Source organism: Martes martes (assembly GCF_963455335.1).
Source record: "Martes martes genome assembly, contig: scaffold_65, whole genome shotgun sequence".
NCBI lineage: Eukaryota > Metazoa > Chordata > Mammalia > Carnivora > Mustelidae > Martes > Martes martes.
The window spans coordinates 192,287-217,552 of NW_027666628.1; the positions used below are offsets into that span (position 1 = coordinate 192,287).

General features: G+C 36.9%; 1 protein-coding gene across 1 annotated transcript in view; it reads right to left on the minus strand.

The window, feature by feature from the left end:
* Positions 1–25,266, minus strand: part of LOC308337872 (ankyrin repeat domain-containing protein 26-like) — a 340,750-nt gene that overhangs the window by 187,250 nt on the left and 128,234 nt on the right. Inside the window, exons 25-28 of the mRNA XM_080831416.1 lie at positions 23,291–23,504; positions 21,437–21,620; positions 20,570–20,704; positions 19,078–19,230 (exon numbers count right to left, since the gene is read on the minus strand). Coding sequence (XP_080687542.1) covers positions 19,078–19,230; positions 20,570–20,704; positions 21,437–21,620; positions 23,291–23,504 — 686 coding nt within the window. The remainder of the gene's footprint in view (positions 1–19,077; positions 19,231–20,569; positions 20,705–21,436; positions 21,621–23,290; positions 23,505–25,266) is intronic.

A 25,266-nucleotide genomic window follows, 5' to 3' on the forward strand; every position in this document is an offset into this window, starting at 1 on the left:
TCCCCCTCTTGTACACTCTCTCTCTAAAATAAATAAAATCTTGAAAAAATAATAAAATATGTCAGTTTAGTTACATTTATCGAATAAAGGTAATAATAGGTAACTCTTGAAAGTAAGAGCTCCAGGAACTAAGAAAAAAAATCAAAATTTCTGTCTAATTTCTTTTTCTTTTTTTTTTTTTAAGATTTTATTTATTTATTTGAGAGAGAGGGAGATCACAAGTAAGCAGAGAGGCAGGCAGAGAGAGAGGAGGAAGCAGGCTCCCTGCTGAGCAGAGAGCCCGATGTGGGGCTCGATCCCAGGACTCTGGGATCATGACCTGAGCTGAAGGCAGAGGCTTTAACCCACTGAGCCACCCAGGTGCCCCTGTCTCATTTCTTTATTAGCACAAATAATTATGACTTTTACTTAGTATGTATTGGTTAGCTAAACAACTCAGAATTTTACCAAATTAAAAACAAAATTATATCAGAAATCTGAAACCCAAGGAAAAAAAGGAAAGATAATATAACTAACCTTGGTCAAGAAAGTCTCGATGTCATTACTTGAACGCCGTGAGTTTGAAGTATGAATCACCACGTCTCCTCTTAGAGCAACATTTCTATTGAATAGTGAACTGTTATTATTAACATTTCTACCATAAGGCAGATCTAGGGCTGGCCTCATATTAATAGTGTCAAGCAAAGTTTGCTTCTGCTGCTTCTCCACCAGAAGTTTGGTACTGGTCTCTGCCAGCCTCTCACTAGTCCTGTTCAGATTACAAAACACAGTGCTTAGTATTTCATTTCTCCCCAATCAGTCCTAAGTTACTTGCGTTTTTTTAAGTTTCCATAATAGTAAACAGAATGTGCCATTAAATAGTGTTTTAACATGGTAAATGTGACAGAGCAGACCTACTATGTATAATTATAGGTTTAAAACTGTTCTCAAGAAGTACATATATTTCTAGGGTTCCTAACTAACAAGTAATTCAAATTAAGGAGGGAGAGAAATGGCTATCAGTGATGTCCATGGCTTAACAGGTAATACCCGCTGCCTTCTGGAATGGTTGTACTTCAAAGATTCTTGGGGATGCCATGACACATACTTATATTTAGTAAACCAGTTTAGAGCTGCAAAAATAAACCATCCTGGGGGGTCTGGGTGGCTCAGTCAGTTAACCATCTGCCTTCAGCTCAGGTCAGGACCCCAGAGTCCTGGAATTGAGCCCCACACTGGGCTCCCTGCTCAGCGGGAAGCCTGCTTCTCCCTCACCCTCTGCCTGCTGCTCCCCTCTGCTTGTGCTCACTTGCTCTCTCTGTCAAATAAATATGTAAAATCTCTAAAGGAAAATAAAAATAAAAAAACATCCCTCAAAGACATTTTTCAAGCATTGGCTTTCACCACTCTTGCACACTTCACACATTACCTCAGAGAAATTGGGCATTTGGCACTGAGGAATAATTTAGATGAACAACTGCTAGGGGAGAAGTAGATGGCAGAGTTGTGATCAGAAAGAACTGAAACAGCTCCAGAGGCAATTAGGTTATAACACAGATACCAGGGTACTGGAGGTGGAATCTGCCCTTTCCGTCTGGACTTTTTGGGTTAAAGATGCACTCTTCCAAAAATAAACTAACATTAATAAATAAATATTAATAAACTCATTTCTATTTAGGGTAATTCTGACAACTTTATAATAATATGCTGTCTAAATTATAAACCTCCAAACAATTAGTTTAAAGACTAGAAGATCAGATTAACTGAAAATACTCAAGGGAAAAAAATAAAATCATTTAAAACCAAAAATAAGAGAAATGCAAACTGTCTTGGACTAACATTTCAACAGTAAGTTCATTTACAAACATCATTTTTCAAAATTATAGTATCTAGTTGGCTTTCACTTACTACTGTTCTCATGAACGTGGCTCCAAAAAAATTATGGTTTAGAGGCAAATTCATAAGCTAACTCTACTTTCCATGATTGTTTTAACTTACTTGTTCAGTTCATTTGTCAATGACATTCGATGTTTTACTTCTTCTAGGTAGAGGTGCTCGTATATGCCCGATTCTGTTTTAGTAACATCTTGACAAGTTTTCATTTTGGATAATTCAGATTCCAGCTCTTTAATTCTGAGTTCCATTTGACTTCTTACTGAAGCATTATTATGTTCTCTTAACTGTGCTCTGCTTTCGTGAAATGCTACTTGTGACTAAAGCAAATTAAAAGCATAGTTTTAAAATTGTTACAATCTGGGTTATTACAGTAGATTTCTTTCTTTTAGTTTTGTGTCAATGATTCAGAGAGCAATTTTTAAAGTGAAAAAAAAAGCTGAAATGTAAAATATTTATCATTAATGTGAAGCTGAATTAAATGTGAATAATGTTCATTCTTACATGAGAACTCATGCAATCTGATAATTCAAAGAATAATAAAATCATTTAAATTTTTAAAATGTGAACAATACAACTTAAGAATAATTGAGGTACATGGGGTGCCCGGCTGACTCAGTCATCTGAGTGCCTGACTCTTGGTTTCTGCTCAGATAGTGATATCAGGGTCCTGGGATAAAGCCCTGTGTCGTACTCAGCATGAAGTATGCCTGGAATTTTCTCTCTACCTGTCCATCCCCCACTCGTGCTTTCCAAATAAATAAATTAGATACTTAATATAAAAAAAGAATAATCCAAGTACGGTACCATTTCTTTTATGCAGACATGCCCAGAATGGAGCCCAAACAAGCAACCGAATGAGCCACCCATGTACTCCATGGTAAAAATTTTTAAAGCACAATTTTTTCTTTTCCTCTCAATAGCCTTATTTTATACTAACTGGTCTTAAAAAATAAAATAACTTTCTACTGTGAATCATTCTGAAAGATCAATTTAGTGTGAATAATGATGAAAACTGAAATTTTGAAAGGGAAGGAACAAATGCTTCCATTAATTTACCAAATTGCTCTAAAGGAAGTAGAGGAAAACTCTACACTGGATATAACTAAAATGTAATTTGCAGTGAAATGAATTAAAGCATTTTATAGACAAATAAATTAACCTCTAAAAATAGATTGACTTCTTTTAATTTTTCTGCTAGGGTCAATCTTGTCCTTTCTTCAAGCTCCTGTTTATATCGTTCTATTTTACTGTATTCTACCACGTTGACTTCCACCCAACTTCTGAGGTTTACTACTTGTTGTTCCAACTTCTTTTTATTCTTCTCTAGGTTTTCACATTTCATCTGTATTTCTTTCATAGATGATAATTTCTGAGTAAGAACCTGGTTTTTTGAAGACATAGTTTCCAGTTTTGCTGTAAGATCATCAACCTGCATTAATAAAATAATACAGTTTAGATGTAGAGTGAAACGAGTCTAATGCAAAACTAAGGCGCCAAATTTTTTTTTAAAGATTTTAAATCTCTGCACCAAACATGGGGCTTGAACTCACAACCCCAAGATCAAGAGTCACATATGTTACTGCTGCTCCAGCCAGGTGCTCAAATTTTAAAATAAGTTCATTTTCAACAAAATGTTATCTATATTGTACAGTCTTGGAATGTGGAACCTCAAATAACTCAGAAAATCAAGAACAAAATTAAAACCACTAGGAGTTGCTAAAATCAATCTCTGCTGTCATCCTCTTTGCCACACATTTGTATTTGATTCTTATATTTTTATTTTTCTATGATTGTTTCAGATTTTTTCCTCCATAAAATAACTGTAAGTCATGTCTTAGTAGAAAGTGTCTGAACCCTTCCCTCACCTTAACACTCCACAATTTTTTTTAAGGATTTTATTTATTTATTTGAGAGGGAGAGAGAGCAAGAGAGCGAGAGCATAAGAGCAGGGAGAGGGAGAAACAGACTCCCCACTGATCAGGAAGCCCAGCATGGGGCTCAATGCCAGCATCCCAGGATCACGACCCAAGCCAAAGGCACTTAACTGAGCCACCCAGGTGCCCTCATACTCCATAATTTTTAAAGAAGTTTTAGGAATACCATATAGACTTATGTAGGTCTGAGCCAATAAATGCTTACCAAAATAAGACTTTGAAAATAAGACTCTAATTAATGAATCTATAAATACTGATTCTAATGCCATCAGCCTTTTTCTGAATTACAAATGTTTTATGCTAATTTGAATTGCATTCTGAGGAGAAATGATTCACAAGGTTAAGAAAGCACATCTCTCAGTAAAAAAAATTAGTGGGGAAAAAAATTTAGTGAGATGATCCATATATTTTTCGACCAAAAAAAAAAAAATTCCTTAACTTGACAGTGTTATAGTCCTTTGTTACTTCCCACAAAATAAGAGAATATACTAAGCAATGAAAACAGCCAAAAAACTTGCTGGAGTTTCAGTTTCAACCAAAAAACTTTCTTCCAGTTGGGAAGAACTCCTTTCCTTTAGATATGATTGGAAAGACAAGGTGAGTGGATGTGGTGGTTTTATAAATTGACACTTCTCCCATGACAATCCCTCCCCTTAATATGCGCTAGCCTTAGTAACTGGTTCCTAGTGAACAGAATATGGCAGAACTGCTGTGTGATTTTTAAGGCTAGGTTAGAAAATGTGATATAGCTTCCATCTGACTTTCTTCTTCTAGGAAACCTCACCCTTAGAATCCAGCTGTTGTGGGAAAGCCCAGGCTACCTAGTGAGTCTTCATGCAAATATTCCAGCTGAGACTGCCCTAGCTAACAACCTAGCCAAAAGCCAGCCTCAACAGCCAAACATGTGCAGGAACAAGGTTTTAGATGATTCTAGTTCCCAGCTTCCAGTCACCCCAGGTGAGGCCAAATGAAGAAGAAATGAGTTGGCCTTCCTCAGCCTTGTCCAAAGATTTGTGAACAAGATAAATGCTGTTTTGAGCCACTAGGTTTTGAGATGGTTTATTATACAGCAATAAATAACTGGCACAGATACTGATATTAAAATGGGGTGCTGCCATTAAAAAAAAAAAAAAAAAACCAAAAAACTAAAACTAAACCTTCTTCGAACCAGGAGGTGGGTGGAACCTGAAAGAAGAGTAAGAGTGCGAAGTGGAGAAGAGTAAGAATGAAAACCAAAAGGGCTTCCAAGAGACTGTTAGTGGAAACCTGATGGCCCCTGAAGAGGCTTACAGCAAAGGCTTCTAGACAAGGGAAGAAAAGGACACTAGAGGGAAAAGGAACTTGTGCCACAAACCACTTGAAAGTAAAACTGATAGGAGAGATAAGCTAAAGAAAGACTATTCAATATGAAGGAACCAGGACTTACTGGGTTCATCTATCTGTTCCTCATTTACAGCCTCTCCACATGCTGTATTGTCAAATAACGCTAAAAGAAAGAGATGGTTTCTGGGTTAAAAGCAAATCCAGGAAGACATGGCCTATGGATGAAGCCAAAACTATAAACCCTTTATTAAGACTTGAGAAGGATTTAAGGTGTGCCTCAAATTTCTTTAAGGATCTTAAGAGTAGGAGAATTTGAAACACATTGTCAAATGAGAGCTGCACAGGAAACCTGAGGTGAAAAGCTTATCTCAAAAAGACCCGGGAGAATGGCTTTTCTAATGGCATGAAATCCAATCATATTCACGGAAAATTCAAAATACTAAGATAATTACAGTAGCAAAAACACTGTTTGCGAGCTTGGACTAAAAGAGACCAAGATAGTACAAACTAAAAATAGGCCTTTGAGTCTTAGAAGTCCCACCAGGAGGAAGCAAGCTGAGAAAGAAGCTACAAACACAGGTCATTCCTTATGAAAAGGACAGAACCAAGAGCTCCAAGAGTAAAGCAAACAGCCATGGAGAAGCATTCCCATGGTTAGGACTAAGTCCTAACTGAAGAACTGACAGCATGCTTCAGGGTGTATTTCAAAACTGCTGTGGACTGGTGTGCCTCCCATCTTCTTTCAATGGGAGAGTCCTGAGCAGGTTACCAGAGTGTTCCATTTGGAGTGGTAGAGAACTGTCTTCCTTAATTCCCAAGTGCTCAGATGGAGAGGACTTGCACTCAAGGGACTATACTTCAGGTACCTTATCCCTGCTGTACCTGATTAAGATGGTAAGATCTTGGACTCAAGCCTAAACCCAATGCCAGGAGAACTGAGATTTGTGGGAGGTATGGGGGGAAGGTGAGTGTATTTTTCATGTGGGAGGAATACAAAAAAATTGTGGCCGGCGGGTAAATCATGCTGCTTTTTAAATGTGTCCATAGGTTTTTAAATATTCATTCCATTAAAAAAAAGACCATGGGCCTACCTTCGTGACTTTCTCCTAACAGAATATGGTGAATGTGATGCTCTGTGTATTCCAAGGCTAGATTACAAAAGACAACAGAGCTTCTGCCTTGCTCTGCAGCTCAGGCAGCTTCCTTGGAATTGAGCCCCCCATCTTGTAAGAAAGTTCAGGCCACAAAGAGGCTAGTGTGCCAGTGTCAGTGTTTTGGCTGCCTGCCCCAACTATAGCCCTAGGCAATAGCCAGCATCAACACCACCAGATGTGAGTGAACAAATCTTCAAACAGTTCCAGCCCCAAGACTTTCAGCTGCCCCACCTGAAGCTAGGGGAAGAGAACAAGCTGTCCTGGCCACACTTTTCCTAACAGTAGATTTGTGAACAAAATAAATGTTATTTATGTAAGCCACTACACTTTGGGGAGTTTGTTAAGAAAAAACAAAGACAGAAAAATGTATGACAAAAAGAGTTAATAAAATACATAATTTATATAGTAGAAATTGGTCTCCATTAAAGTGGGAAGTAGTAAATGTTAAGATTAATTGTTTTAAAATTTTTTAAATTTATTCATTTGGGAGAGATACGGAGAGACAGAGCACAAGCAGGAGGAGAGGCAGAGGGAGAGGGAGAAGCAGACTCCCTGCTGAGCTGGGAGCCTAACATGGGACTCAATCCCAGGGCCTGGAGATCATGACCTGAGCTAAAGGCAGACAAACCATCTGAGCCACCCAGGTGCCCCTAAGATTAATTTAATAATGACAAACAGTGCTAATGAGAAGAAGCCCATAACTAGAAGCAAGATCTAAGAAGTTTTTCTTTCTGTTTTCCCCCATTTAGAATGTCATTACCTGTGCATTTTTTATATATGACCTTTATTATGTTGAAGTATGTTCCTTCTAAACCTACTTTGTTGAGGGTTTTTATCATGAATGGATGTTGTACTTTTTTATCATGAATGGATGTTGCACTTTGTCAAATGTTTTTTTTAAAACATTTTATTTATTTATTTGACGGACAGAGATCACAAGTAGGCAGAGAGGCAGGCAGAGAGAGAGAGGGGGAAGCAGGCCCCCCTCCGAGCACGGAGCCCGATGCGGGGCTAGATCCCAGGACACCGGAATCATGACCTGAGCCAAAGGCAGAGGATTTAACCCACTGAGCCACCCAGGTGCCCCTCAAATGCTTTTTCTACATCTTTTGAAATGATCAGATGATTCTTCTCCTTTTATTAATTTGGTGTATCACAATGATTGATTTGCTGATATTAAAACACCCCCATAACCTAGGAATAAATCCCATTTGATCATGGTGATGATTTTTTTTTAATGTACTGTTGGATTCAGTTTGCGAGTATTTTGTTGAGGATTTTTGCATCCATGTTCACCAAAGATACTGGCTTAGAGTTCTTTTTGTGGTGTCTTTGTCTCATTTTGGTATCAGCGTAATACTGGCCTCATAGAATGAATTTGGAGTTTTTCCTTCCTTTTCTGTTTTTTGGAATAGTTTGAGAATGGGTACTAACTCTTCCTTTAAATGCTTGGTAGAATTTGCCTCTGGTCCCGGACTTGTGTTTGTTCATAGTTTTTAGATTAATGATTCAATTTCTTCGCTGGTTTTCAGTCTGTTCAAATTTTCTATTCTTGTTTCAGTGCTGGTCATTTATATGTTTCTAGGAATTTATCCATTTCTTCTACATTGTCCAAATTGTTGGCATATAGTTGTTCATAATATTCTTTCATAATTATCTGCATTTCTGTGGTGTTGGTTGTTATTTCTCCTCTCTCATCTGTGATATTATTTGGGTCCTTCTTCTCTTCTTTCTGATAACTCTGGCTAAAGCCTTATTGGTTTTATTAATTTTTTTAAAAAATCCAGCTCCTGGTTTCATTGATCTCTCCTATTTTTGTCTTTTTTAAGTTTCTATAGTGTTTACTTCTGCTCTAATTTTTTAAAAAAAATTTATTTGAGAGAGAGAGAAAGTGGGGAGAGGATCAAATGGAGAGGGAGTGAGAGAACCCTCAAGTAGACTCCCCACTGAGCACAGAGCCAGAAGCAGGGCTCAATCCCAGGACTCTGAGATCATGACCTGAGCTGAAATCAAGAGTCTGCTGCTTAACCAACTGAGCCACCTACTACTACTACTGCTCTAATTTTTATTATCTCCTTCCTTCTGCTGACTTTAGGCTTCATTTGTTATTCTTTTTCTAGCTTCTTTAGGTGAAGGTTAGGTTGTTGTAGATTTTTCTGATTTCTTGAGGTAGGCCTGTATTGCTATATACTTCCCTCTTAGAACCATATTTACTGAATCTCAAAAGTTTGGGCAATTGTGTTTTCATTTTCATTTGCTTCCATGTATTTTTTTAAAATTTATTCTTTTATTTCCTTGTTGCTCCATTCATTGTTTAGTAGAATGTTACTTAACCAACATGTATTTGTGGTCTTTCACATTGTTTCCTGTGGCTGACTTCTAATTTAATAGTATTATGATCAGAAAAGGTTCATGGTATGACTTCAATCTTCTTGTATTTATTAAGACCGGTTTTGTGGGTATTATGGAGGGCACGTATTACATGGAGCACTGGGTGTGGTGCATAAACAATGAATTTGGGAACACTGAAAAAAAATAAAATTAAATTTAAAAAGAAAGACTTGTTTTGTGGCCTAATATGTGATCTATTCTACAGAATGTTCCAGAATGTGTATTCTGTTGTTTAAGGAGGGAATATTTTGAATATATCTCCTTAGTCCACCTAGTCCAGTGCATCATATAAAGCCACTGTTTCCTTGTTAACTTTCTGATCTGTCCACTGATGTAAGTGGTGTGTTAAAGTGCCTAGCTATTGATTTTTTTTTCTTGCTTCCTTTTTTATTTCTTTTTTTTACACATTTTATTTTTTTTTTATTTTTTATTTCTTTTCAGCGTAACTGTATTCATTGTTTTTTCACCACACCCAGTGCTCCATGCAATCCGTGCCCTCCTTAATATCCACCACCTGGTTCCCCCAACCTCCCACCCCCCGCCCCTTCAAAACCCTCAGGTTGTTTTTCAGAGTCCATAGTCTCTCATAGTTCACCTCCCCTTCCAATTTCCCTCAACTCCCTTCTCCTCTCCATCTCCCCTTTTCCTCCATGTTATTTGTTATGCTCCACAAATAAGTGAAACCATATGATACTTGACTCTCTCTGCTTGACTTATTTCACTCAGCATAATCTCTTCCAGTCCCATCCATGTTGCTACAAAAGTTGGGTATTCATCCTTTCTAATGGAGGCATAATACTCCATAGTGTATATGGACCACATCTTCGTTATCCATTCATCCGTTGAAGGGCATCTTGGTTCTTTCCACAGTTTGGCGACCGTGGCCATTGCTGCTATAAACATTGGGGTACAGATGGCCCTTCTTTTCACTACATCTGTATCTTTGGGGTAAATACCCAGTAGTGCAATTGCAGGGTCAGAGGGAAGCTCTATTTTTAATTTCTTGAGGAATCTCCACACTATTCTCCAAAGTGGCTGCACCAATTTGCATTCCCACCAACAGTGTAACAGGGTTCCCCTTTCTCCACATCCTCTCCAACACATGTTGTTTCCTGTCTTGCTAATTTTGGCCATTCTAACTGGTGTAAGGTGGTATCTCAATGTGGTTTTAAATTGGATCTCCCTGATGGCTAGTGATGATGAACATTTTTTCATGTGTCTGATAGCCATTTGTATGTCTTCATTAGAGAAGTGTCTGTTCATGTCTTCTGCCCATTTTTTGATATGATTGTCTGTTTTGTGTGTGTTCAGTTTGAGGAGTTCTTTATAGATCCTGGATATCAACCTTTTGTCTGTACCGTCATTTGCAAATATCTTCTCCCATTCCGCGGGTTGCCTCTTTGTTTTGTTGACTGTTTCCTTTGCTGTGCAGAAGCTTTTGATCTTGATGAAGTCCCCAAAGTTCAGTTTTGTTTTTGTTTCCTTCACCTTTGGAGACATATCTTGAAAGAAGTTGCTGTGGCTGATATCAAAGAGGTTACTGCCTATGTTCTCCTCAAGGATTCTGATGGATTCCTGTCTTACGTTGAGGTCTTTTATCCATTTCGAGTTTATCTTTGTGTACGGTGTAAGAGAATAGCCGAGTTTCATTCTTCTACATATAGCTGTCCAGTTTTCCCAGCACCATTTATTGAAGAGACTATCTTTTCTCCACTGGATATTTTTTCCTGTTTTGTCAAAGATTATTTGACCATAGACTTGAGGGTCCATATCTGGGCTCTCTACTCGGTTCCACTGGTCTATATGTCTGTTTTTATGCCAGTACCGTGCTGTCTTGGTGATCACAGCTTTATAGTAAAGCTTGAAATCAGGTAACGTGATGCCGCCAGTTTTATTTTTGTTTTTCAACATTTCCTTAGCGATTCGGGGTCTCTTCTGATTCCACACAAATTTTAGGATTATTTGCTCCAGCTCTTTGAAAAATACCGGTGGAATTTTGATCGGAACGGCATTAAAAGTATAGACTGTTCTAGGCAGTATAGACATTTTAACAATGTTTATTCTTCTTCATAAAATCTATCTATGAAAGACCCACAGCAAATATCATCCTCAATGGGAAAAAGCTTGCAGCCTTCCCGTTGAGATCAGGAACACGACAAGGATGCCCACTCTCACCACTCTTGTTCAACATAGTATTAGAAGTCCTAGCAACAGCAATCAGACAACAAAGAGAAATAAAAGGTATCCGAATTGGCAAGGAAAAAGTCAAACTCCCTCTCTTCACAGATGACATGATTCTTTATATGGAAAACCCAAAAGACTCCACCCCCAAACTACTAGAACTCATACAGCAATTCAGTAACGTGGCAGGATACAAAGTCAATGTACAGAAATCAATGGCTTTCTTATACATTAACAATGAAAATACAGAAAGGGAAATTAGAGAATCGATTCCATTTATTATAGCACCAAGAACAATAAGATACCTGGGAATAAACCCAACCAAAGAGGTAAAGGATCTGTACTGGAGGAACTACAGAACACTCATTAAAGAAACTGAAGAAGACACAAGAAGATGGAAGACCATTCCATGCTCTTGGATTAGAAGAATAAACTATTGATTATTTCTATTCCTTCCTAAAATATCCAAATTGTACATTGTCTTCATGGATACTTTTGCAATTAGGAATAAAAGCAATGAATTTCATTTAAAACATATATAATAAAATTAAAGGGCCCTAGTATTATTGTATTATTATCAATTAGTCCTTTTATTTTAGTCATTAATTGTTTTATGTACTTGGGTGATCCCATGTTGGGTGCATAAATATTTACAATAGATAGTTCTTCTTCCTGTCAGACTGTCCTCTTTATTATGATATAGTGCTCTTGTCTCTTACTATAGTCGTTCTTTCAGACTCTATTTTGTCCAACATAAGTATTACTATTCTGGCTTTCTTTTGATATTCACTTGCAAGATACATGTTTTTTCCATCCCCTGACTTCCAATCTGCAGGTGTCCTTATGACAAAAAGAAAACTCTTGCAAGCGGCTTATACATGGGTCTTGTTTTTCCTTCTTCTTCTTCTTTTTTTTTAATCCACTCTGACATCCTATGTCTTTTGATTAGAGCACTTACCCCATTTATATCCAAAGTAATTATTGATAGATATGTATTTCTCATTTTACTACTTGCTTTGTGGTTGTTTCTAGAGATTTTCTCTGACCATTTTTTGTGTCTTCGATGTTTTACTGGTTTTCTTTAGTGATATATTTGGATTTCTTTCTCCTCTTTGAGTGTTTATCAGTGGTTTTGTTTTCTTTTTAGAGATGGCATGAGTGGAGTGGGGATAGGGAAAGGAATCTTAAGCAGACTCCATGGCTGGAATAGAGTGCAGTGCAGGGCTCAATCTCACAACCCTGAGATTATGACCTGAGCTGAGATCAAGTCAGATGCTTAACCAACTAAGCCACCCAGGCACCACTATTAGTGGTTTTTGATATATAATTTGTATATAACCTCTTCTGCATATAGCAGTCTATATTAAGCTGCTGGTCTTTAAGTTTGAGCCCTTTCTTTTCTCTTCTCCTCATGCTTTAGGTAAGGTATTATATTTTATATCCTTTTTTCCTGAGTTCCTTAACTTATTTTTTATATAAATGTTCATTTTTGCTACTTTTGTGCTTCCTGCCCTTATACTGTCACATTTGGTCTCTTCTTTCCACTCAAAGGGTCCCCTTTAATATTTCCTGTGGGGCTAGTTTAGTAGTCACAAACTCATTTAGTTTTTAATCTGGGAAACTCTATCTCTCCTATGCTGAGTAATAGGCTTGATGGATAGAGTATTCTTGGCTACAGATTTTTCTCATTCACCACGTTGAATAGATAATACCACTCCCTTCTGGCTTGCAAAGTTTCTGCTGAAAAAGTTCCTGCTAGCCTTAAGGGGTTTCCCCTGGAAGTTACTGACTTGCTTTCCTGTTTTTAAGATGTTTTCTTGATCAGTATATTTTGCAAATTCAATTACAATAGGTCTTGGTGTTGGCCTACTATTGTTGATTTTGATAGTTTTCTGTGTCTCCTGGATCTTGATGTCTTTTGCCTTCCCTAGATTAGGGAAGTTTTCTGCTATTATTTCTAGAAACAACTTTTCTTACACCTTTTTTCCTCTCTTCTTCTACTGGGACTCCTATAACATGAATGTTATTATATTTGATGGAGTCACTGAATTCCCTAGGTCTGGTCTCATTTTGCATAATTCTTCTTTCTCTCCCTTCTTTGGCTTCATTGCTTTCCATTACTTTGACTTCTAAGTTGTTAATTTGTTCCTCTGTTTTTTCCAGCCTGCTGTTCATTGCATTAGGTGTGTTTCTTATCTCATTTATTCCACTCTTCATCTCTGATTCTTTTTTAGCTCTTTTATCTCTGTTGTAAGGGTCTCACTGATGTTGTCCGTTCTTTTCTCAAGTCCAGTGAGTATCCCTATGATCACTGCTTTAAATCCTCCATCAGGCATGATATTTACATCTGTCTCACTTCAATCTCTGGACCCATGGCCTTATCCTGTTCTTTTGTTTGAGATAAATTCCTCTGTTTTCTCATTTTATCTAAGTCTCTACCAGCTTCTCTGTGTTAAAAAAGCCAGTTACATCATCTGCTCCCGAAAGTAATGGACTTATGAAAAAAGACGTCATGTAGTGCCCAGGGTCTCGTGCTTAGGGGAGTATCTCTAGTGTGTGCTGCATGCACTCTGCTGTTGTGTTCTGGCTGCTCTGTCCTTCAGGCCAGACATCTGCAGAGGCTCTCCCTCACTGCTGTGGGCAGTGTTTAGTACCTGGCCTGAAGGTAGCAACTTTTAACTAGGTGTGCTCTGGTGTGCTTGTGAAATGAGACCTGTCACCACCTCCACTGGAACTGAGGCCCTCCCGAATCTGGTCAGATGTGGTGTGGGCAGGGGCTTGTGCTGATTTTCTGGGGGAAAGGCCTGCTGTGGTGGGACTGAGGCAAGAATGATTGAGCAGGGCAGTTCCACTGGAGTGCAAGGGGATGGTGCTCGGTGTAAGCAGATTAAGCAGCCAGTGTCAGAGCTGCACTGTGTCCCACAGATGGCTCTGTGCTTGTGCTGAGGGGCACTGGAGGGAAATGGTACAAGCTGGTTTCTTTGTTCCTAGAGAGGGGTCTCTGTGAACACTGCCTCTCAGGGAAATGCTCTGAGAAGACTGAGTAATTTCCCTACTGTATGCCCCAGACACTGTTCAGATCACTGTTTCCATGCTGTATGTTCCCAGGTGGTTTGCCTGCCTTCTCTCCAAGAGCAGCACAGTGCCCTACAGGCTCTATCCCAGCCAAACCCAGTGACTTTTAGAATTCCAGGTTTTAAGTCCCCTTAGTTGTAAGAACTCATGACATTATACTCCTCTCACTTTCCTGTGTAGTCAGTGGCTACAGGGAAACGTTCTCTTTGTGCAGACCCGTGTCTCGCTCCTGCCCTTCTCCATGACCATGACTCCCCTCCTCTGCAGCCGCCAGGATCTGTTTCTCTCCTAAACCACATCTCTGTACTTCCTACCTTCTTTGATGTGGCCTCTTCTCTCTAATAGTGGATTTTGTTCTGTTATTCTTCAGGGATTAGTTGAAACTAGGGTCCTCTTACTCTGCCACCTTCTTCCTTTCTCTTAAGATATTTTTCTAAGATTCCCTTCAATTATAAATTATTACAACTGGCAGAACACCTTTCCAGAATTTCCCCACAAGCTAGGGGAAAAGAAAAATTCGCAAGCAGAGAGACAATATGATTTGAAGTATAATAGCTGAAAAACTAGAAATAGTTTAATAACCAAAATTTGACCTTTTACCTGATCTCCATTAACTGAAATTCTAAAAGAAATAGGCATCTTTGAGTATTTTTTAACCAATCTAATACTCAATCTTTATTCAGCTTTCATCAGTGAGGAAATAAAGAGAACATTATGGAATCATTTTTAATCTTTTCAGTAGAAAACGAAATGTACTATCCTTTGGCATTATTTAAATTGAATATAACTTCTCCTTTATTTTACTCGAAGCTTTTTTATGTGGGGAGGTAAGTAAGACCATCTCGTCTTTATGTTGTGCCACAAAGCTTTCCTATATCATACAAACAGGCTTTGAATTTTTTTTTGGAATTTAAACTGATTATCTACTATTTGTGTCTGATAACGCCTTTAAATAAAACCTGATAATTTACAGCTGTATTCTGGAAATAATGTAATAAATATTTATTCCATTAATTACGTATTGAGCTATTAAAGTACATATCTTTCTATTTAAACTAAAAGAAGACAGGTAAAGACACCTGTGTTTTCTGAGAATGTAGAATCTCTGCCAAGAACAGGATCAATACCAGTGTTATACACAAGAACCAGGTCAAAAGAGTATCTAATTGTGAGTTGCAATTCTGGATTAGCAAGATTTCAAAACAGGAAAGCTGAAGGCCCAGAGTTCATCTTTTCCTTCCTACATGGTGAAATTTATGGATGAGTCTACACTTTATAACAAGTTCATAAAACGTAATGAAGTAAATAGTAGATAGCAGATCCCACAACCAAGATTTGATGAAAATGGATATGCGAGGCACTGAGTGAGAGACTAAAGATATGAATGGAGAAAAGAAACAGGACTCTAGCTTTTTGAGCCTAACTTCTCATTGGATCATGGAGTCAGCAAGGCATAAGTTGGTAAAAGTCTCCTTTTTAAGAAGCAAAAAATGTCTACAGGAGTAAAGTTAAGTTCTCCTACAGTGACTTTTTATTATTACATAAGTGAGTGGTAATTTGTAAGACGACTAGGGAAGATGTCTCATAAAATTTGATTGGACAGTGACATAAGGATAGACATATAGATCAATGTATTAGAATTGACAATCTAAAAAGAAATTGCTACATTACGGTGAACTGACGTACAACGAGGGTATAAAACAATTAAATGGAATAAGAATAGTCTTTTTAACAAATGGTACTAGGACAAATGGATGTCCCCATGCAAAGTAATAAAATTAAACCTCTACCTCATAGCATATATACAAAATTAACTCAAAACTTAAGAGCTAAAAGTATAAAAAAAAAACTTAGAAAAAAACATAGGTGTATCATTTGTGACTGGATTTGGCAACAGTTTCTTAGATATGACACCAAAAGACAAAAAAAATTAAGTATATTTCATCAAAATTAAAAACGTCTTTGCTTCAAACGTCACCATCAATAAAGTGAAAAGTCAAGCTACTGAATAAGAGAAAAGATTTGAAAATCTTATATCTGATAAGGGATCTGTATTTAGGATATGCAAATAACTCTTACAATAATGAAAAGACAATCCAATAAAGAAGTGGGCAAAATAATTGATTCAGTCTTTAAGGAAGATATAGAAATGGATAATAACACACATAAAAAGATGAGATGCTCAACATAATTAAGTTTTTGTGGGATTTTTAACATTTTATTTGTTTATTTGACAGACAGAGAGAACACAAGCAGGGGGAGCTGCAAAGGAAGAGGGAGAAGTAGGCCCTCTGCTGAGCAGGGAGCCTAATGCAGGGCTTGATGCCGAAGGCATCACAATTCCAGACTTCAAGCTCTATGACAAAGCTGTCATCATCAAGACAGTGTAGTACTGGCACAAAAACAGACACATAGATCAATGAAACAGAATAGAGAGCCCAGAAATGGACCCTCAAGTCTATGGTCAACTAATCTTCGACAAAGCAAGAAAGAATGTCCAATGGAAAAAAGACAGTCTCTTCAACAAATAGTGTCGGGAAAATTGAACAACCCCAAGCAGAAGAATGCAACTGGACCATCTTCTTATACCACACACAAAAATAGACTCCAAATGGATGAAAGACCTCAATGTGAGAAAGGAATCCATCAAAATCCTTGAGGAGAACACAGACGGCAACCTCTTTGACCTCAGCCACAACAACTTCTTCCTAGAAACATCCCCCAAAGCAAGGGGAGCAAGGGCAAAAATGAGCTATTGGGACTTCATGAAGAGCAAAAGCTCTTTGCACAGCAAAGGAAACAGTCAACACAACCAAAAGACAACTGACAGAATGGGAGAAGATATTTGCAAATGGCATATCAGATAAAGGGCTAGTATCCAAAACCTATAAAGAACTTATCATACTCAACACCCAAGAACAAATAATCCAATCAGGAAACGGGCAGAGGACATGAACAGACATTCCTGTAAAGAAGACACCCAAATGGCCAACAGACAGATGAAAAAGTGCTCAACATCACTTGGCATCAAGGACATACAAATCAAAACTACACTGAGATACCATCTCCTACTAGTCAGAATGGCTAAAATTAACAAGTCAGGAAACATCAGGTGTTGGCAAGGATGTGAAGAAAGGGGAACCCCCCTACACTGGTGGGAATGGTGGGAATGGTGGGAATGTCAGCTGGTGCAGCCACTCTGGAAAACAGCATGGAGGTTCCTCAAGAAATTGAAAATAGAGCTACCCTATGACCAGCAACCACACTACTGAGTATTTACCCTAAAGATACCAATGTAGGTATCCAAAGGGGCACATGCATCCAAAGGTTTATAACAGCAATGTCTACAATAGCCAAATGATGGAAAGAACCTAGATGTCCATCAACAGATGAATGGATAAAGAATATGTGGTATATATACACTATGGAATACTATGCAGCCATCAAAAGAAATGAAATCTTGCCATTTGCAATGATGTGGATGGAACTAAAGGGAGGGTATTATGCTGAGCGAAATAAGTCAATCAGAGAAAGACAATTATGATATGAGCTCTCTGATATGAGCAAGTTGAGAGGCAATGTGGGGGGTTTGGGGAGTAGGGAAGGAAAAAATGAAACAAGATGGGACCAGGGAGGGAGACAAACTCTTAATCTCAGGAAACAAACAGGGTTGCTGGAGGGGAGGGAGGTGCAAGGGATGGGGTGCCTGGGTGATGAACATTGGGGAGGGTATATGCTATGCTGAGTGCTGTGAGTTGTGTAAGACTGATGAGTCACAGACCTGTACCCCTGAAAGAAATAATGCATTATATGTTAATTTAAAAAAAATACTGAGAGATGGTGAAATCAACCCAATTAACTGAGAGGATAAAATGTGATAGCAGGGAAATAAAATGAGATGTCCAGACAATAACTAAATGAACGTTCACAGCAGCATTATCAACGGCCAAAAAGTGGAAACAACCCAAAGGTGCATCAAATGATGAATGAACAAGGGTTTTAGCCCACAATGGAGTACTGTTTGATAATAAGGAATGGAGCACTGATATATGCTATGACACAGATGAACCCCAAAAACATTAAGCGAAGGAAGCTAGTCACAAAGGACCACACATTGTGTGATTCCCTATATATGAAATATTCAGAATGGGCAACTCTATAGAGGCAGGAAGTAGACTGGTGGTTGCCTGAGCCTGGGGGCAAGGATTACGGGTTTCTTTTCAGGGTTATTAAAATGTTCTAGTTGATGGCAATAATGGTTGCACAACTCTATCAATATACTCAGAAACATTGAACTACACATATTAAATGGGTGAAATGTATGGAATGTGTATTCTATCTCAATAAAGCTTTAAAAAAAATCCAATGGCAAGACATAGATAATTTTCTTAATTCTCTCTTTTGGGTGTATATAGTATACATGATCTAAATATTTCTGTGCATTTATTATATATTGAAAAGGAAAAGAAAATGAAGGAAATGCCTAAGTTCAACTGGTTTGTGAAATCACTTTTCTGTACAAGTTACCCTGAAATCAGTACAGATTCTGTATCCATTCAAAAAAGTAAAGATGAAAAATAAGATAATTTCCTGAAACATTCTATTAAACATTATCTTCTGCTTTTACATGGCTTAGCTCATCATGGTAACAGAGATATCATTAAAAAACATTGTTTAGCGCACCTGGGTGGCTCAGTTGGTTAAGCAGCCAACTCAGGATTTTAGCTCAGGTCATGACCTTATGGTCATGGAATCAAGCCAGCATGGGGCTCTTGCTGGGCAGGGGTCTGCTTGAAATTCTCTCCGTCTCCCTCTGCCTTTCCAACCCCCTCACCGGACCACAAATAAATAAATAAGTCTTTAAAAAAATTATTTAGTAGGGAAAAAGTCCCAATTTCTGTGAGGAATGATGTGTAAATTTCAACTTTCAAGGGTAACTACTATAAGAAAAAAATGTATAACAGAAATAACAGAATGAAAGTCAAAGTTTAAGAAATAAGTACATTGTGAAGATACTAAAATTGTACTAAATTAATTGTAACGAAAATACAGAAGAAAGTGGTCCATGGAAATAAGCATCCTAAAACACTTCATATTATTTAACCAACTACAGATTAACTTGACATGTTACATTTCATACATACCTGATTCCTACTCTGAGCCAGTTTTTTCTTTAAGTCCTGTACCTCATCTTCTAAATTCATACGACAACGTGATGTCACCTCCAGTGAAGACTCTGACATAGATAGTTTTTTTAGGGTATCGGCCAGTTCTTCTTGAAGTTTTCTCACAACTACCTAATAAGACATTTCTGTTACTGGTTTTATAAATCATCTTACTATTAAATTACATTAACAATATATAACTTTAACCTATGTACTTGGAAAATTTCACTACAAACGTCAATTCATCTCCTTTTCCTAACATGTACACATTATGGCTGTTTAATGAATTTGGTTAAAGACACAAAAAGATGTTATCCTGCCTAGTCAGTATTATGGTACTTAGATAATTAATTCAGCCCCACTATCCATTCCTTGTGGATGAATTTTCCCAAAGCTTCCCAAGCTACTGAAGTCTCAGAAAGAAATGGCTATATAGGTGGAACTAACTTTGGTAAATTCTACAGTATGAAATGTTTTCCCTCTTTTTTATTAGAGGCTTCAATTAATGTCGGAGTTCCTCACAGGTTCAATCCTCTGCTCAAATCCTTTTAACAGATAACTATCTCAGAACATAAGTGAAGTCATTCTAATGGCCTTCAAGACCCTAGATGACTGGCTTTCACCTCTCTCCCTGACCTCCATTCCTGCTACACAAGAATCCTGCCACCCCTCATTAATCTGAAAATGGAGATGCAATGCCCAATTAATAAATTACAGAGATACAATTCTCTTTGTGTTGGACAAACTTATGCCCAAATGATAGTAATTGAGCTTTGAAATGAGCAAATTATTTGTGAAATTGCTTAAAAATTATAAATAGCAGTGGGAAGATTAAATCAAATATAGTTTTGCTAAAGCTCATTACAGTCGTCCCAAATTATGATTTAATGAAAAGTAAGGGCCTTCAAAAGATTAAAAGGTCATAAGAATACATGATTTCAGACTAAAAATTCAAATTTATATAAATAAGAATAAAATTATGCCAACCTAAAATGTATAAAAAGCTACCATGTATAGCTTGCATAAATGTATAAATGTATAAAAGTATATATGTATGTATATATATATATTTATACTTATAAATATATACTTATACTTATGTATATATGTATAAAAAGTACTGAGATACTGTACTTTTTATTCAGTTCATTTGGGAAATCTGGAGCTAACTGTCAAGTTAATCCACTTAATTGAATCTCAATTTCAAAATATGCATGCTTTAAAAATCCTCTATGCTTGGAGTGTTGGCTTTTAAATATATATATACATATATACATGGAGAAAATATATATATATACAAACACACATATATATACATATATATGTATACATATATATACACATGGAGAAATATATATATATATGTATATGTACACACACACAGAGAGAAAAAACAATAATTTCAGAAAATAAAATATATATACATACAAATACATACACACGTGTACTTCAAAATAACTAAAGAAAATACCCCAGAACTCATTTTGTTATCCATTTCTATCTCTTTTTGTTTGCAAAGGTGATTGTTTAGAATTCCATCTCGTAATATTCTGGCATCCTGTTTTCGACAAAGTTGTTTCTCAGTATCATACCGTTCTTCCACAACCTAAAGACATATTTTCATTAGAATTTTGGATGACACCATTAAAAAAAAAAGTCAAAAGCTTAAGAGAACTTAAAAAAAAAAGTTCAAAAGAAGTAGCCTTTTTAAATACAAGGATTTTTATCCTACACGAATAACTCAAATTTTAATTTAAATGACAGCTATATTTGTCATAGAGTAAAAATACAGGTAGATACAGTATGTGAAATAAAATTTCTTTACAAAGCATTTAACTAATTCCATCATAGTCTCAAGGTGATTTAGCCTGTACTTTAATATAAAAAATCCAAAACTGGGGTGCCTGGGTAGCTCAGTTGGTTAAGTGTCCCAGTCTTGGTTTCAGCTCAGGTCATGATCTCAAGGTTTTAAGATCAACCCTGAGTCAGGCTCTGCACTCAGAGTTGCTTGAGATTCTTATCCCTCCCTTTCCCTCCCCCTCTACACATTCCCCTACTCATGCTCTCTCTCTAAAAATAAATAAAATCTTAAAAAAAAAAAAGCCAACATGCATATTTATCTCAATTTACCCTCCATCCCTTCATTCAGAAAATAGACATAGCGTTTATACGAGAAGCCAAGAATTCCAATAAATTAATGATCTTAGCTATAAATATCATAGTTCCTATTAGTATAAAACTAAATTTTTATCTACTTTATACCTAAGTAATATACATTAAATCAAAGGGTATTATAAATAATAGTGATGGAAATATGAAATTTTTATCAAAGACTTACCTGATTGAAATTATTTCTTACAGTCCTCAATTCCATATCTAGTGCTCTAAGATTAAGTTCAAGTTCTTGTTTCATTTCAACTTCTTTCTTATACTGCTCTTCTTCTCTTGTTAGTTGCTCCCGAATCTTTTCATGTAACATTTCAGCAATTGCTCTGTTCTCGGTTTCTTGTTTTAAAGTAAACCTGCAAATAAATGTGCTTATTTTAAAATTTGTTTTGTAAGCAATAAAAAACTCATGTTATGATCTGCTTCCACATATGCTGTTTTTTTATCCAAATGAAATTTCTACATTCTCAATTTTTTTTTCCTTTCTAGGGCTCATGTTTTTAATTTCTCACTTCAATCTCTTCCAAAAGATATATATAGTTGAAAAGAAGCAATGAAAAAGCATTGTGCTGCTTAGTACTAAGTTTTAGTCAGTAATAACTGTGGGAGACATTGTAGGGAAAGGAATTTTGAAATTATTCAAGAAAGAATGGAAAATTATTGTTTTTTCTACATAGTCCTAATTACTCCTCCATTAGAAGAGATAATTTAGTTACTATTTAAAAAAGAGAAGTTGCTGTTTATAAAAAAGTTATAATTCACTACAAGTAAATTGCTACTTCATGAAACATCACAGGTACAGCCGTGTAAGACAGTATCTGCAGATGCATTTACACAACATACACCTGCAGATTACTGTGATCCAGGACCAGGCTAGGGAGTCGAATATTTGTTGCCCTATAATTTTTATGTTTCTTCTTCTGCAATACTCTCAATTTACCTTATTGATTATTATTCATTTCATTTTTTTAAAGATTTTATTTATTTATTTGATAGAGAGAGCACAAAAAGGTGGAGTAGCAGACAGAGGGAGAAGGAAAAGCAGGCTCCCCGCTGAGCAAGAAACCCAATGGGGGACTCAATCCCAGCACCCTGGGATCATGACCTGAGTCAAAGGCAGACACGTAACCAACTGAGCCATCCAGGTACCCCTTATCAGTTTTTTTTTTTTATTAACATATAATGTATTATTTGTTTCCCCTACTATCCATTTAATAAATCATTTAAAAACCCCTTTTATAACAACACAGGATCTATATTAAGTAAACAATAAAGAGTAATATGTGCTTGCAGCATAGGCTTTTGAATTAATTTTATCAACATATAAGAGAGATGCTGAAAAAACATAGCAGTAGTCCTTTTCCATTTTACTTTTTAGTCACACTAAAATTAGTTTTAGAAAAACTAATTTTAAAAATGTTTTCTGTCTCGAGAAAAATGGCCATTTTATACCCTGTTGATGGGTCCAATTTAAAAATAGGATGAAAGAACATTTTTAAAAATTTTTATACTTTAAGTAAACAATAGTACATTGAAGAATTTATTCCAAGTAACCAGAAATGTATAAACAGATTTATATAAAAAAACATTGCTTACAGCATTAATTAAAGTATAGAAAAATGGGGGTAAAAAACCCAAAATTCAATTTGTTAAATAATGAGGTTTCCACATGGTGGATTTCTATATGGTCATTAAAATTATATTTGGAATATTCATTAAATTATTAAAAGCTGTTAAGAACTTGCTGTATTATTTTGAAGAATCTCATACTTCACAATACTAAAGAAGTTTTCTTCCCTATAAAATCCCAGAAGGTAAGTTAGCAATTTTAAAACTTCTACACATCTGTAGTATAAAAGTAAATAATTCTAGGGGTGCCTGGCTGGCTCAACTGGTAGAGCATGTGACTCTTGATCTCATGGCTGTGAGTTCAAGCCCCACATATATTGGGTGTGGAGCCTATCTTAAAAAAAAAAAAAAAAAAAGTAAATAGTTCAAGTATTTCCTTAAAACCAAGATATCATACCTCAAACAGTAGAGTTCTTGCTCCCATTCCACTTTTTGAAGCTCTAACTTCGATATCATTTCTTTTGTTTCTAATAGCTCCTTTTGTAGTTCATTAGCCTTATTTTCCATTTTTTTATTTTCTCTTTTAAGTTGTTCACAGTGATATTTTTTAAGATCTATTAATCTTTCATATGAAAGAACCGCCTCCTGGATTTTCAATAAACTGACAGGATCTACATCAGAGAAAAAACAAAAACAAATAAAATATATAGGGCACCTGGGTGGCTCAGCTGGTTAAGCATCTAACACTTGGTTTCAGCTCAGGTCAGACATAATCCCAGAGTCGTTGGATCGAGCCCTGCATCGGGCTCCACTCAGCATGGAGTCTGCTTGAGATTCTTTCCACCCTTCCTCCCTACCCCTCTGTTCTTTACCACACCCCTAGTCATGCTCACTCTCAAATAAATTAATTAAATATTAAAAAAGAAAAAGAATAAAATATATGAGTACTTTTGCATATAAAGGACTGTATGCTTTCACATTCATTCATTCATACATTAAACAAATATATATTGAAGGATTTCAATATGAAATATATTACTGGGATGCCTGGGTGTCTCAGTTGGTTAAGCATCTGCCTTCAGCTCAGGTCATGATCTCAGGGTCCTGGGATCAAACTCTCCATTGGGCTCGCTACTCAGTGGGGAGTCTGCTTCTCTCCCTGCCCCTGCCCCTCTTATGCACTCTGTCTCTCAAATAAATAAAATTTTTTAAAAAGCAAAAGATATTACACTAAGCTCTGCAGATCTCTGGCTTGTATTTAGCTTAAAGTCTAGGGAAGGAGAAAACAATTAGGAATTCAGATAGTTCCTATAATAAAAGAGTTCTAGGATCACATAACATAACTTGATCTACGGTAGGAAGGGAAGATTTCCCTGAGGAAGAGATAACTATTCTGAGAAATGAAGGAGGAGCAGGAAACACGTGAGCAAAGGAGGAAGGAGAGCATTAAAGACAGTCTACAGCATGTGCCAAAGTTCTATTGCAATCTGCTTCTGGCCAAGATGGAGTAACAGGTACTGATTTATCTTCCTACCTGAAAAAAGCCAAACAAAAACAGGTAAAATACACTTTAAAATCACTTTCAAGAAAAAGGAATTCAGGCAATGAAGGACAATGATCCCTGAAAACACAAGAAGTTAGCCTAACACATACTGGAGCTCACTGCCTTGGCACAATTTCCAGGCCATGACACAGGTGAAAAAACTGAGATAGACTCCACCAGACTCCCTGAGTTGAGGTGATGAAACTGAGTCCGGTGAAACCAAGACAGATGAGATCAGCGGTCAAAGCACTGGCGAGGAGAAAGCAGAAAAAAGAACGAACCCCGGAGAACAGAAGAGTAATAACCAATGCATGCACGTAAGGAAATCTCCTGTGACCAGGGGAAAGATCCATCTGGAAAGAGCAGAGGAAACCCTGCCTGGTGCTCACACGGCACCAGGGGCAGTATCTATCCCCATTAGCCATGCTGGAAAAACTCATAACCCGCAGCACAATGAATAGCGTAAGTAGGTCGTGCCTCAGCAGTGGGGAATTATGAGCTCTAGGCTGAACACTACTCTGGATTCACCTAACAATTCATAAGAGCAGGACGGGAAAGGATCAAACTGTTTGTCACTAACTTAGCTAGAACTCCAAAGAAAGCATAAAAAGGTAAGTGGAGGCATAGAAGCTATTTTTTAAAAACTAAATAGCACTTACAGAGATGTAAATTATATCACACATGAAAAACACACTGGATTTTCCAATAAACACATATGAGACAGCTCAAAATAAAAGACTGAAGTTTGACATCTGAAAACTGTGAGAAGCTAATATACAATTTCCCAAAGAGGCAGAGGAAAGGAACTAGAAAAAAATATTCGAAGAAAAAATGAGGGGGGCACCTGAGTGGATTCGTCAGTGGGCGTCTGCCTTCAGCTCAGGTCATGA